The following is a 14,748-nucleotide window of genomic DNA, read 5'->3' on the forward strand; positions in this document are numbered from 1 at the left end:
CGGGGTACAAATTAAATCTAGACGAGTGAATATTTTGTGGTGTCTCAGCCAGGGGTGGTGGGGTTGAGGGGGGGGGGCTGCCATTTCGTAAGGCAGGGACTCACTTTAGATACCTGGGGGTGCAGGTTGCCTGACATTGGAGCGGGGGGGGGGGGGGGGGGGGGTGCTCCGTAGGTACAACATTTCTAGTTTGCTGGGGAGAGTGGAAGCTGATCTGGCAAGGTGCTCTCCCTCTGTCCTTGGCGGGTCGGGTGCAGGTGGTTAAAATGAATGTGCTGCCGCGATTCCTATTTATTTTTCAATGCCTGCCGATTTTCCTGCCAAAGGCATTTTTTAGAGAGATTGAAGGGATGATTACCTTGTTCATATGGGGAGGGAAGGTGGCCAGAATTAAAAAGGTGCTACTACAGAGAGGAAGGCAGGCAGGGGGGTTGGGTCTTCCGAACCTGATGTATTATTACTGGGCGGCGAATGTGGAGAAGGTACGGAGCTGGGTCAGAGGGGTTGACTCCCAATGGGTCAGAATGGAGGAGAGTTTGTGTAGGGGGTCAGGATTGAAGGTGTTAGCAACAGCGCTGCTCCCGACGGTTCCGGGGAGATACTCGGGGAGTCCGGTAGTAATAGCTTTGTTGAGAATTTGGAGGCAGTTTCAACAGCACTTCGGGTTGGGGGCAGGGTCAAGGGAAATGCCGATTCGGGGGAACCATAGATTTGAGCCAGGGAAATGTTGGGAGATGGGAGGAGAAAGGAATTAGAACACTAAAAGATTTATTTCTTAGGGGCCATCTTGCGGGATTGAAGGAGCTGGGAGCGAAGTATGGGCTGGAGCAGAGGGAAATATTTAGATAAATGCAGGTTCAAGACTTTGCCAGAAAGGAGATACAGAGCTTCCCAGTAGAGCCGGCTTCCACATTGCTTGAGGAGGTGCTGGAGAAGGGGGTAATATCGGCGGTTTACGGGGCTATTTTGGAGGAGGAGAAGGTGCCACTAGAAGAGATCAAGGCAAAGTGGGAGGAAGAGTTGGGGGAGGGTATGGAGGAGGGGTTCTGGTGTGAGGTGCTCCGGAGGGTGAATGTCTCCACCTCGTGTGCGAGGTTGGGGCTGATACAGCTGAAGGTGGTGTACAGAGCGCACCTTACAAGGGCGAGGATGAGCCGGCTCTTTGAGGGGGTAGAAGCTGTGTGTGAAAGTTGCGGGGGAGGCCCCGCAAACCACGTTCATATGTTTTGGTCCTGTCCAAAGCTGGAGGATTACTGGAAGGAGGTGTTTAGGGTAATCTCTAAAGTGCTGCACGTGAAACTGGACCTGGACCCTCGGGAGGCCATATTCGGTGTGTCAGACCAGCTGGGGTTAGAAACGGGCGCGGAGGCAGTTGTTGTAGCCTTCGCCTCGTTGATCGCCCGAAGGCGGATCCTGTTGGGGTGGAGATCTACCTCTCCACCCTATGCCCTGGTGTGGCAGGGGGACCTGCTGGAATTCTTAATGCTTGAAAAGGTCAAATTTGAACTGAGGGGAAGGATGGAGGGGTTCTACAATTTATGGGCGTTATTCGTTATGCACTTTTGAGAATTGGATCACATCGAACATTAGCGGGGGGTTAGGGGCTGGGAGGGTTGGTGGGAGGGGGCCTGCATGTGTAGGGCAGCACGGTAGCATTGTGGATAGCACAACTGCTTCACAGCTCCAGGGTCCCAGGTTTGATTCCCGGCTTGGGTCACTGTCTGTGCGGAGTCTGCACATTCTCCCCGTGTGTGCGTGGGTTTCCTCCGGGTGCTCCTGTTTCCTCCCACAGTCCAAAGATATGCGGGTTAGGTGGATTGGCCATGATAAATTGCCCATAGTGTCCAAAATTGCCCTTAGTGTTGGGTGGGGTTGCTGGGTTGTGGGGATAGGGTGGAGGTGTGGACCTTGGGTAGGGTACTCTTTCCAAGAGCCGGTGCAGACTCAATGGGCCGAATGGCCTCCTGCACTGTAAATTCTATAATTCTATGAAGATGGATGTCAGCCATTGCTTTGAACCATTGGAGTTTGTGTGCTGTAGGTACATCCACAGTGCTGTTATGAAGGCAGCTTCAGGAGTTTAGTCCAGCGACAACAGATCTAAGAAAATGCAGTTCTAGGTCAGGGTGGTGCATGCCTCGGAGGGGAACTTGTTGTTGGTAGTGTTCCCATGTATTTACACCCCTTGTTCTTCTAGGTGGTAGAGGTTGTGGTTGAAAGATGCTATCGAAGGAACATTGGCGAGTGGCTACAGTTAATCTTGTAGATGGTGCACACTGCTACCACTGTATGCTGGTGATGGAAGGATTGCATGTTTAAGGTGGTGGATGGGGTGCCAATAAAGTGGGCAGTTTTGCCCTGGATGATGTTCAGCTTCTTGAGTGTTTTCGGAGTTGCACTCATCTGGGCAAGTGGAGAGTATTTCCTCGCCCTCCTGACTTGTGCCTTGTAAATGATGATGTAATGATCTTGATAGAGACCAGTAACATTTTCTTTGGAAAGCTGAAAACCTAGATATTTACTAGTTGAATGAAGGCACAAGGTTCACTGTTTCAAACAAAGGAAATTTACCACACAAAAATGTTAAAATGTGATGCAAATAACTTCACTATGTTAAATGACCAGTTTTGTTAAAAATATTAGAAGTACAATGAACACAATTGTTTATTTTCTAAATCAAACTTCTTAACTCAAATTTTCATTCTGCATCCATTTGATTTCTCCCCTCCTCAAAACACTCAAGTCAGATACTTATCAGGAATTGAAGGATCAACCACTTGGTTTGAGTGCTTCTTTGAAGATTCATTTAGGGTTGAGATTTCTTGGGCCTTCCACTTACACCTGGTAAGGCTTACCTTTTAATCTCCTCCAACCAGCCCATGGTTGTAATATACTTCAACAAAAGCTTTGCTAATATCTTCAGCATGGCCACCTTGAGTCAGAACTCTTCTGGTTCTAATATTCTTTGACTCTGGAGTTTTGCATCTAAACTGTCTCTTTCTCTCTTAGTTATCCCAGAAGTCTGACTCGGTGTTAGTGGAGTCCTTCAATTAACCAGAGTCAGCACCCAGAATTTCAATTGAATTCTACTGGAAAGAGATGTTCCCTGTTCTGTAGCCAGATTGTTGTGAATTTAACCTAAACTCCTTAAACACAGAACCACATACAGGAACCTACTCACTCCTACAATGAATTTCTGGTTGGCTTTTGTTAATATTGTTTATCTCCCAGACAGCTTGATCATATGATCAAAAATCAAAGAGCATGAATACTGAAATGAAAGCAAGCTGCTTTTTTCTCGACGCTTTCAGAGAAACATGGCGGTGGATAGGCTTTGGGGAGTCAGTAGATAATTCCCAACTTCTGACCTACCTTTGTGGCCACAATATTTATATGGCTGGTCTAGTCAAGTTTCTGAAAAATGGTAATCACCCCCAAGATGTTGATGTTGGGAGATTCAGCATTCAAAATGCCTTTGAATGTCAATGGCTAGGTTCTCTCTTGTTGGAGATAGTCAGAACCTGTCAGCCAATGTTTAGTATCAATGTTACTTGCCACTTATCAGCCCAAGCCTGAATGTTGTCCAGTTTTAGCTACATAAGGGCACAGACTGCTTCAGTATCTGAGATGTTAAGAATGAGATGGATCATCCACTTTGCACTTCTGGTAGAAAGTGGTTAGATATGCTTCTGCCTTGTCGTTGGCATTTACTTGCTGAACAGTTGTTTTATTGTCCACCGCTGTTGCTGACTGAAAGTGGCAGGACTGCAGAGCTTTTACAGTGTCAATTGGTCATAAGTTTATAAGATACAGGAGCAGGATGAGTCTAGCCGGGGTGGAAAGTTGGGAGGAAGGAACAGAGGTTGGGGGGAGGAGTTTTGTAAGAGGAAGTGGAGGGGAGGAGCCGGGGGGTGAGGGGGTTTACAATTCATGGGTGTCATTTACGGTACTCTTTTGGGGATTGGATGGCATTGAATGTTAGGGGGAGGGGGGTGGGCGTGGACTCTATAGGTTAATGGTGACCATAGGCGATTTCTGATTCCTGTTTCTTTATTTTCCTTTGTTTTTTCCCACCGTGGGAGGGTTTGTTTTATTTGATGCTTATATTGTCAGATGGGCCGTTGTTTGGGGCGGTGGGGGGTGGGATCGTTGTTGTTGATAAGGGGATTGACTTTGTATTTATTACTGTTTACTGCTTGTTGGGGTGTAAATTCTGAAGAAAATGTGAAAATGGAGAATAAACATATTTTACAAAATAGATATAGGAGCAGAATTAGGCCATTTGGCCCATCGAGTCTGCTCCGCTATTTGATAATTGCTGATCTCATCCTGGCCTTACCTCCACCATCCTGCCCGTTCTCCATAACCCTTCAACCCATTGCTACTTAATAATCTGTCCAACTCCTCCATAAACTTACTCACTGTCCCAGCATCCACCATACTCTGGGGTAGCGAATTCCACAGATTCACAACCTTTGGGAGAAGTAGTTTCTCCTCAAATCTGTTTTAAATTTGCTACCTCTTATCCTAAGACTATGACCTCTCTATGGTTCTAGAATGCCCCACAAGAGGAAGCATCTGCTCCACGTCTACTTTATCCATACTTTTTACCATCTTGTATACCTCAATATGGTACCACTTCGGTCTGTCGGTTTGCTGCTTCTGTTTCATATGTATTTGTAGTTTCACCAGGTTGACATCTCATTTTTAGGTATGCCTCGTGCTGCTCCTGGCAATGCTTATGTACAGTCATTGAACCATAGTTGGTCTCCTGGCTTGATGAGAAAGCTATCGAAAGTAAGGGATATCATGGGGGAAATTCCATTCTGCTGCTGCTAAGGCTCACTGTGCTTATGCTTTTCCTGAATCTATCCCTTTTAACACTAGCGACACAACATGATGGAGGGTATCTTCACTGTAAAGATGGAACTTTGTCCCCACAAGGACGTGTGGTGGCTGCTCCTACCAATATAGTCATAGGTACAACCTGCAACAGGTAGATTGATGAGGAAGAGGTCAGATAGTTTTTTCCTTTGTGTTTGTTCTGACACCACCTGATGCAGGCCAAGTCTGGCAGATATTCCCTTCAGGATTTGGCCAACTCAGTCGGTAGTGGTGCTACCAAGCCACTCTTGGTGATGGGCAGTGGGATGTCCTTGCTGCTCTGCTTCTTCCAGGCAGTGTTCAATATGGAGGAGCATTGTTTCATTAGCTGAGGGAGGACTGTCAGTGCTAATCAGCAGGAGGTTTCCTGGTCTATATTTGACTTAATGTTATCAAACTTCATGAGGTTTGGAGCCGATGTTGAGGGTTCCCAAGGGCATTCCCTTCTGACTATGCCAATGTGCTGGCATTTCGGGTGGATCTGTCCAGCCGGTGGGGTAGGATATACCCTTGGATGATGATGAAGTCTGGGACATGGGCTTTAAGGTATGATTGTACCTGCATTTTCTGTGATTGATCTACAAAGACCAACCGGTTGCTCTGAATGCAAACATTTCTCTCATTCTCACCATTCAAAAAAATATTCTGCTACCAAAGTGGATAATTTCACATGTCATCACATGTATTTATCTGCCATGTTCTTGTCCATTCACCCAACCTATCTATTTCCCCCTGCAGCCTCTTTGTATGCTCCTCACCGCTAAGTTTCCTATGAATTTGCCTCCTACTGATGTGGTTAACTGGCATATCATTCCCCGCTTTGTCTCTTTCTCCTTTCTTAAAGAGCAAGGTTATGTTTGCTCCTGCCCATTCCTTGGGGATGCTTCTAAAATCTAAGGAGTTCTGGAAAATACAAAACAATGTGTCTAAATTAAATATTTTTTAGAACTTTTTTGAACAAGGCTTAACTTCTAGGGTATACCTAATGATCTTCCTGGTGCTATGAGCAGCCCTCTGCACACTGACCACTGACCAAGGTGAGAGAGCCGACCCACTGTGCTGCGCTTGCGCTGGCTGCATCCCACCTCCTGACTCGCACCGTGCCTGCCTTTAGCTGTTGCTCATTCACAATTCACATTCCCTGGAAAGTCTCCATTGGTCCCCAAAGATCCTTGGATCATAGATCATAGAATTTACAGTGCAGAAGGAAAGGAGGCCATTCGGCCCATTGAGTTTGCACCGGCTCTTGGAAAGAGCACCCTACCCAAGGTCAACACCTCCACCCTATCCCCATAACCCAGTAACCCCACCCGATACCAAGGGCAATTTTGGACACTAAGGGCAATTTTATCATGGCCAATCCACCTAACCTGCACATCTTTGGACTGGGAGGAAACCGGAGCACCTGGAGGAAACCCACGCGCACACGGGGAGGATGTGCAGACTCCACACAGACAGTGACCCAAGCCGGAATCGAACCTGGGACCCTGGAGCTGTGAAGCAATTGTGCTATCCACAATGCTACCGTGCTGCCCAAAGTTTGTAAAACATGAATGACCATCACCTTGTTCCATAAACAGCATCATTGCGCGTATACATCCATGTACCCGAACAGGCGCCGTTGTGTGGCGACTAGGGGATTTTCACAGTAACTTAATTGCGATGTTAATGTCAGCCTACTTGTGACACTAATAAAGATTATTATTAGTGATCAGATAAATAGTAATTTAATAACAGTTACACAGTGAGTGGCACGACCCTACTTTTAAAAAATTAATTCATGTGATGTCGGCGTCTCTGGCTGGGCCAGCATTTATTGCCTATCCCCGAGAGCATTGAGTCAACCACATTGCTGTGGATCTGGAGTCATATACAGGCCAGACGAGGTAAGGCCAACAGATTTCCTTCCCTAAAGGGCATTAGTGAACCAGATGGGTTTTTCCAACAATCGACAATGGTCATCTTTTAAATTTCACCATCTGCCATGGCAAGATTCGAACCCAGGTACTCGGAGCATGACTCTGTGTCTCTGGACTACCAGTCCAGCGACAATACCACTATGCCACTGCGGATGTTGTGCTTGGTTATGTACTTCTTGAAACTCAGGAATATGCAGAATTCAGAACTCATTACAATGTTAAAATGCATGGGGGCTTCCTGTACGAGGCTTCTTGAGGATGAATGTGGCTTTTAAATGAAATAAAACTAGTTCATTCTGCGCTCCGACAATAGGAACATAGGTATAAAGATAAAAATATAAGAATAGGTAGAAAGAAAAACTAAATAGTAAAAAAGGCAGGTATTGATGCATAATCTCCATCTGAACTCCGCTGAACCTACAGTCAACTTTCAGCATTTTTTATTCCTATTTCAGATTTGCAACATTTTCCTTCATTCTGTATTCCCTTTTTTTTGCAATTTTGCATCATGCTCTGAGCATTCACCTCCTGACGAGAATGGAGCTGTGCAACACTGTGAACATGGCTTCCCCTTGGTGTCATTGCCCAGGTTCACATCCTGTAACAACTTGCAAGTGTTAATCTATCTCTGAATGCTTTGAAAGGTTGTGTTCAGCTGCATTGTGTGGAGTGACTGAAGTGATATCTTTTGGACATTCTGAATTCTCCCTCTGTGTACCCGAACAGGCGCCGGAATGTGGCGACTAGGGGCTTTCCACAGTAACTTCATTGCAGTGTTAATGTATGCCTACTTGTGACAATAAAGATTATTATTATATGAATTACTGTAAAATTCTGCTTCATTCCTTCTGATTCCTTAACAAAGTTCCCAGCAGGTGAATGCCTTGGAAATCACCCCAGACCGCAGTATGATTGCAGCAGCAGGTAAGCAGAGTGCTGGACACCTGTGCACTCCGTTCGCCGTAATGATTTTTAGCCAGCCCTGTGGGTTATGATTCCTGCACCAAACTCCTCCGTGAAATGTATGATTATTGAATGGTATGGTGTAAATCCAAGCACACTTGACACACATGCCCTTTTTTGTTGAAGCAAAGTTAGTGTCTGAAGATAGGTATATTTCATATAGGCAAACATGAGGGATACTAAGGTTGATATATCCACTCCTCAATGGGAGGTGGGTAGAAGGGAGGGCTGCTTTTTTAATGCCTCTAATGTTCAAGCCTGGTGAATCTTTTACATGTGCCCTGAAACACTTTATTTTCCTGAAAGGTGAAAGTGAGCGGCAGTAGCCTCCATCAGTGAAAGGTCCGGTGCACCTTAATTTGCATAGTTATACCCACTTTTCAGAAGAGCATGGACTTTGTTTTTTGACCATGTTGCTGCTCAGTCTTACAGCATGGAGTACAACTTGAGCCAGTTATGCAGAGTAAACCGTGCATGTGCCATCTGATGTAACGACATGTTTACCTTTTTTTGGCCTACCTTTTAGGGTACCAGCATATCCGAATGTATGACCTGAATTCCAACAACCCAAACCCAGTCATTAACTATGATGGGGTCAGCAAAAACATCACCTCAGTGGGGTTCCACGAGGACGGACGTTGGATGTACACTGGCGGGGAAGACTGTATGGCCCGGATTTGGGACCTCCGGTATGTATCAAGAGACTAACAACAAATCAGCTGTGGCTTATTTGGTAGCATTCTGACATTTGAGTAAGAAGGTTGTGGGTTCAGGTGCCACTCCAGAGACTCGAGTACATAATCTAGGTTAAGAGTGTGGTCTTCCCTTAGTACTGTCAGGGAAATGACTTCCAAATATAAGGTTAAGCAAATGCTTGTCTGCCCTCTCCAATGTATTAACATAAGAAACAAGTACTGTGTATCCAGCAAATGTATCCACATCTGTAGATATGTATACAAAAAATGCTGAAAGTAGTCAGCAGGTTAGGCAGCCTCTTGTGAAGACCGAGCCAAAATTAATATTTCAGGATGATGGAGTTTCATCATAAGTCTTGAAACGTTAACTGCTTCTCTTTCCATAGATGCTGTCTGATCTACTGAGTGTTCCAGCATTTTCGGTTAATCCACTTTTATTTCTACCTTGAATCTTCAGATCTAGTCACCTTGTTTTTTTTTCAAATTTGAGCAACCCTCCATGGCCTCTACCTTTCCTATCTCCTCCAGCCCCACGGCCCAATGAGATATCTGCATTCCTGTAATTCTGGCCTCCTTGAGCAGCCCCAATTTTAATCGCTCCACCTTTGGCCTTCAGCTGTCTGGAGCCTAAGCTTGGAATTCCCTCCCTAAACGTCTCAGTACCTCGGTCTTACATTCATTCCTCCATTCAGACACTGTTGCTCTGTCATATTTTGCTTTTTAATGCTCTTCTAAAGTGCCCCTCGGATTCTTCATAGATTCATAGAATTTACAGTACAGAAGGAGGCCATTCGGCCCATCGAGTCTGCACCGGCTCTTGGAAAGAGCACCCTACCCAGGCCCACATCTTTACCCTATCCCCATAATCCAGTAACCCCACCCAATACTAAGGGCAATTTTGGACACTAAGGGCAATTTATCATGGCCAATCCACCTAACCTGCACATCTTTTGACTGTGGGAGGAAACCGGAGCACCCGGAGGAAACCCACGCGCACACTGGGAGAACGTGCAGACTCCGCACTGACAGTGCTGGGAATCGAACCTGGGACCCTGGAGCTGTGAAGCAATTGTGCTAACCACTATGCTACCGTGTTGCCCCCTTTATTATATTAAAGTTGCTTTATTATATTAAAGCCCCTTTATTATATTAAAATTGCTGTCTAAAGGCATAGTGGTTGTCCATCTGAAACTTGGCCTGAATTCCTTTTCTCTTGACAGGTCGCGTAACCTGCAGTGTCAGAGAATCTTCCAGGTCAACGCTCCTATTAATTGTGTCTGCCTACATCCTAATCAGGTAAGGAGGAACATTATCCAGCACCAAAACTGCAGGAAAGACGTTGTCTCCCTACCCACGCTGAGAAGCTTTTTGTCTGGTCTCTAAAGACGTGAAAAGAGTTGAAGCAGGAAATCCATTTTTCAATTTGCCCACAATATGCATTGCCTGCCAGTGTGTGGCGCTGCTGCACTTTGCAAAGTCTCTTCACAGCTTGTCTGATCTGATGCAGCCTAACTTTGTATGTCCTGTCCCAGCACCTGTTGACCCACAAAATCCCAGTCTAAGGGCAAAACCTTTCTCTAAACCATATGAAAATGATGGAGTTGAATAGGATTGAATGCTCCAGTAATGGTCTGGTAAAGTGCTGCAAGTCTTACATGTGTTGTGATCTGTTTTAGTTGCACAAAACTGCACTATGGCTTTTCACAGTAACTTCATTGAAGCCTACTTGTGACAATAAGTGATTATTATTAACTAAATTCAGCCCGGGACCGGATGGATTCCCAGTCGAATTCTATAGAAAATATGTGGACTTGCTCGCCCCAGTACTGACGAGGACCTTTAATGAGGCAAAGGAAAGGGGACAACTGCCCCCGACTATGTCTGAAGCAACGATATCGCTTCTCTTAAAGAAGGAAAAGGACCCGCTACGATGCGGGTCCTATAGACCTATTTCCCTCCTAAATGTAGATGCCAAGGTCCTGGCCAAGGTAATGGCAATGAGAATAGAGGAATGTGTCCCGGGGGTGGTCCATGAGGACCAAACTGGGTTTGTGAAGGGGAGACAGCTGAACACGAATATACGGAGGTTGTTAGGGGTAATGATGATGGCCCCACCAGAGGGAGAAACGGAGATAGTAGTGGCGATGGATGCCGAGAAAGCATTTGATAGAGTGGAGTGGGATTATTTGTGGGAGGTGTTGAGGAGATTTGGTTTTGGAGAGGGGTATGTTAGATGGGTGCAGCTGTTGTATAGGGCCCCAGTGGCGAGCGTGGTCACGAATGGACGGGGATCTGCATATTTTCGGCTCCATAGAGGGACAAGGCAGGGATGCCCTCTGTCCCATTATTGTTTGCACTGGCGATTGAGCCCCTGGCGATAGCGTTGAGGGGTTCCAAGAAGTGGAGGGGAGTACTTAGGGGAGGAGAAGAGCACCGGGTATCTTTGTATGCGGACGATTTGCTACTATACGTGGCGGACCCGGCGGAGGGGATGCCAGAAATAATGCGGATACTTGGGGAGTTTGGGGATTTTTCAGGGTATAAATTGAACATGGGGAAAAGTGAGTTGTTTGTGGTGCATCCAGGGGAGCAGAGTAGAGAAATAAAGGACCTACCGCTGAGGAAGGTAACAAGGGACTTTCGTTACCTGGGGATCCAGATAGCTAAGAATTGGGGCACATTGCACAGGTTAAATTTAACGCGGTTGGTGGAACAGATGGAGGAGGATTTCAAGAGGTGGGATATGGTATCCCTGTCAATGGCAGGGAGGGTGCAGGCGGTTAAGATGGTGGTCCTCCCGAGATTCCTCTGTGTTTCAGTGCCTCCCGGTGGTGATCACGAAGGCTTTTTTTAAAAGGATTGAAAAGAGCATCATGGGTTTTGTGTGGGCCGGGAAGACCCCGAGAGTGAGGAAGGGATTCTTACAGCGTAGCAGGGATAGGGGGGGGCTGGCACTACCGAGCCTAAGTGAGTATTATTGGGCCGCTAATATTTCAATGGTGAGTAAGTGGATGGGAGAGGAGGAGGGAGCGGCGTGGAAGAGATTAGAGAGGGAGTCCTGTAGGGGGACTAGCCTACAGGCTATGGTGACAGCCCCATTGCCGTTCTCACCGAGGAACTACACCACAAGCCCGGTGGTGGTGGCTACACTGAAGATTTGGGGACAGTGGAGACGGCATAGGGGAAAGACTGGAGCCTTGGGGGGGTCCCCGATAAGAAACAACCATAGGTTTGCCCCGGGGGGAATGGATGGGGGATATGGAATGTGGCAAAGAGCAGGAATAACGCAACTGAAAGATCTGTTTGTGGATGGGAAGTTCGCGAGTCTGGGAGCGCTGACCGAGAAATATGGGTTGCCCCAAGGGAATGCATTCAGGTATATGCAACTGAGGGCTTTTGCGAGGCAACAGGTGAGGGAATTCCCGCAGCTCCCGACACAAGAGGTGCAGGACAGAGTGATCTCAAAGACATGGGTGGGGGATGGTAAGGTGTCAGATATATATAGGGAAATGAGGGACGAAGGGGAGACTATGGTAGATGAACTAAAAGGGAAATGGGAAGAAGAGCTGGGGGAGGAGATCGAGGAGGGGCTGTGGGCAGATGCCCTAAGCAGGGTAAACTCGTCGTCCTCGTGTGCCAGGCTAAGCCTGATTCAGTTTAAGGTATTACACAGGGCACATATGACTGGAGCACGGCTCAGTAAATTTTTTGGGGTGGAGGATAGGTGTGCGAGGTGCTCGAGAAGCCCAGCGAATCATACCCATATGTTTTGGTCATGCCCGGCACTACAGAGGTTTTGGATGGGGGTGACAAAGGTGCTTTCAAAAGTAGTAGGAGTCCGGGTCGAACCAAGCTGGGGGTTGGCTATATTTGGGGTTGCACAAGAGCCGGGAGTGCAGGAGGCGAGAGAGGCCGATGTTTTGGCCTTTGCGTCCCTAGTAGCCCAGCGCAGGATATTGCTAATGTGGAAAGAAGCCAAGCCCCCGGGGGTGGAGACCTGGATAAATGACATGGCGGGGTTTATAAAGCTAGAGCGGATTAAGTTCGTCCTAAGGGGGTCGGCTCAAGGGTTCACCAGGCGGTGGCAACCGTTCGTCGAATACCTCGCAGAAAGATAGACGGAATGGGAAAAAGAAGGCAGCAGCAGCAGCCCAGGATCGGGGGGGGGAGGGGTTGGGGGGGGGGGGGGGGGGGGGCGGAGGAGGAGGAGGAACCAGAAGGACTCTCAGGGTTGTTAATATATACTGTATAGTATGTATAGGTCGTTGCTACAGATAATTATATATTGGACTGTTAAATTATATTTTTGGAGAGTGTTACTTGTGACAAGGCAGTTGCCAATTAGGGCTAGTTTTCATTTTTGTTATTTATTATTTATTCATTTTTTGTTTATAAAATAGGTCATTGTTATTTGTGTTGTTATAATATTGTGTAAAGGATGCACAATGTACTGTGTTGGTTGACCAAAAATTTTCAATAAAATATTTAATTAAAAAAAAACTAAATTCAGTAAATCTGATCATTCATGGGCTTTCACCGTTTAAAATGACATGGAGACCCCAATTAGTTCACTGAAATCTAGCAGGAAAGGGAAGCTGTGATCCCCAAACACCAACCCCCACAATCTGATCTAAAAGTGATTACAGACCAACAGTGATTCGGTGACTCTGCTCTCTAAATTCTGGCAAATTGCCCAATTCAAAAAGCATCACAATCATAACTATTTCAGAGCAGCAAGAATAAGCGAAAGTGCGTCCTAATTGATGTTGGCTCCATCTCTTGAGGAAATGAAACATAAGGATGCGAATGAATCACAGACTTACAGTGTAGAAGGAAGTGATTTGGCGCATCGTATCTGAACCGACTCTCCGAATGAGTAATTCACTTAGTCCCATTCTCCCGCTTTCTCCCTGTTAGCCTGCTCATTCTACCTTTTTCAGATAATATCTAATTCACTTTTGAATGCTTTGATTGAACATGCCCCCACCACAATCTCAGGCACTGCATTCCAGACCTGCTGTGCAAAAAAGTTTTTTTCTCAGTGCTTTTCTTTTTTTTGTCGTTTACTTTAAATCTATTCCCCCTCATTCTCAAGTTTCTCCCTATCTACTCTGTCCAGACCTTTCATGATATATCTCTGTCAAATCTCCTCGCCGCTGCCTATTCTCCATGAAAACAGTCCTTACTTCTCCAATCTACCTTCATAAGCGAAGTTCCTCATCCTTGGAACCATTTTCATGAATCTTTTCTGCGCTTCCATCTCCAATGCGATGCCCAGAACTGGATGTAATTTGCCAGCTGGGCTGAGCTAATACCTTATACAAGTTCAACATAGCCTATTTGCTCTTGTACTCTACACCCCTATTAATAAAGCTTAGGTTGCAGTATATTTTATTAACCACTGTTTCAACCTGCCCTGCTACCTTTTGAGGACTAATGTCCATATACACCCAGATACCTCTCCTGCAGCTCCTTTAGGATTGTACTGTTTATTTTATATTGTATCTCTACGTTCTAGCTGCCAAAATGAATCACTTCACATTTCTTGGGGTTGAACTTCATCTGCCACCTATTTGCCCATTCCACCAACTTGTCTATGTTTAAGTTCTTCATCCTTGTCACAATACTTCCAGGTTTCATATCATCTGCAAACTTTGAAATAGTGCCCTGTACACAAAGGTCTAGTTCATTAATATCTATCAGGAAAATCAGGAGTCCCAACACTGACCTGTGGAGAACTCCACTGCAAACCTTCCTCCAGCCAAAGAACATCCAATAACCATTATTCTTTGTTTCCTGTCACGTGATAAATTTTGTCATACAAGTTACAGTGCAGAAGGAGGCCATTCGGCCCATCGGGTCTGCACCGGCTCTTGGAAAGAGCACCCTACCCAAGGTCCACACCTCCACCCTATAACCCAATAGCCCCACCCAACTCTTAAGGGCAATTTTGGACACTAAGGGCAATTTATCATGGCCAATCCACCTAACCTGCACATCTTTGGACTGTGGGAGGAAACCGGAGCACCTGGAGGAAACCCACGCACACACTGGGAGGATGTGCAGACTCCGCACTGACAGTGTCCCAAGCTGGAATCGAACCTGGGACCCTGGAGCTGTGAAGCAATTGTGCTAACCACTATGCTACTGTGCTGTATCTAGGTTCCTACTATCCATTTTATACCATTAGCTATAACTTTTCTCACATGTTTGTTCTGTGGTACTGTATGAAATGACATACGAAACAAGAGCAGAAGTAGGCCATTCAACCTACCTATCGAGCCTGC

General features: G+C 46.2%; 1 protein-coding gene across 3 annotated transcripts in view; it reads left to right on the plus strand.

Moving 5' to 3' along the window:
* mlst8 (MTOR associated protein, LST8 homolog (S. cerevisiae)) overlaps positions 1 to 14,748 on the plus strand; it is a 44,217-nt gene that overhangs the window by 17,552 nt on the left and 11,917 nt on the right. For all 3 annotated transcript variants that reach the window (XM_072481097.1, XM_072481095.1, XM_072481094.1), the window contains exons 3-5: positions 7,676 to 7,727; positions 8,293 to 8,455; positions 9,682 to 9,757. In XM_072481097.1, the coding sequence (XP_072337198.1) occupies positions 7,676 to 7,727; positions 8,293 to 8,455; positions 9,682 to 9,757 (291 nt within the window). The remainder of the gene's footprint in view (positions 1 to 7,675; positions 7,728 to 8,292; positions 8,456 to 9,681; positions 9,758 to 14,748) is intronic.

The sequence above is a fragment of the Scyliorhinus torazame genome, chromosome 17 (genome assembly GCF_047496885.1).
Source record: "Scyliorhinus torazame isolate Kashiwa2021f chromosome 17, sScyTor2.1, whole genome shotgun sequence".
Lineage (NCBI taxonomy): Eukaryota > Metazoa > Chordata > Chondrichthyes > Carcharhiniformes > Scyliorhinidae > Scyliorhinus > Scyliorhinus torazame.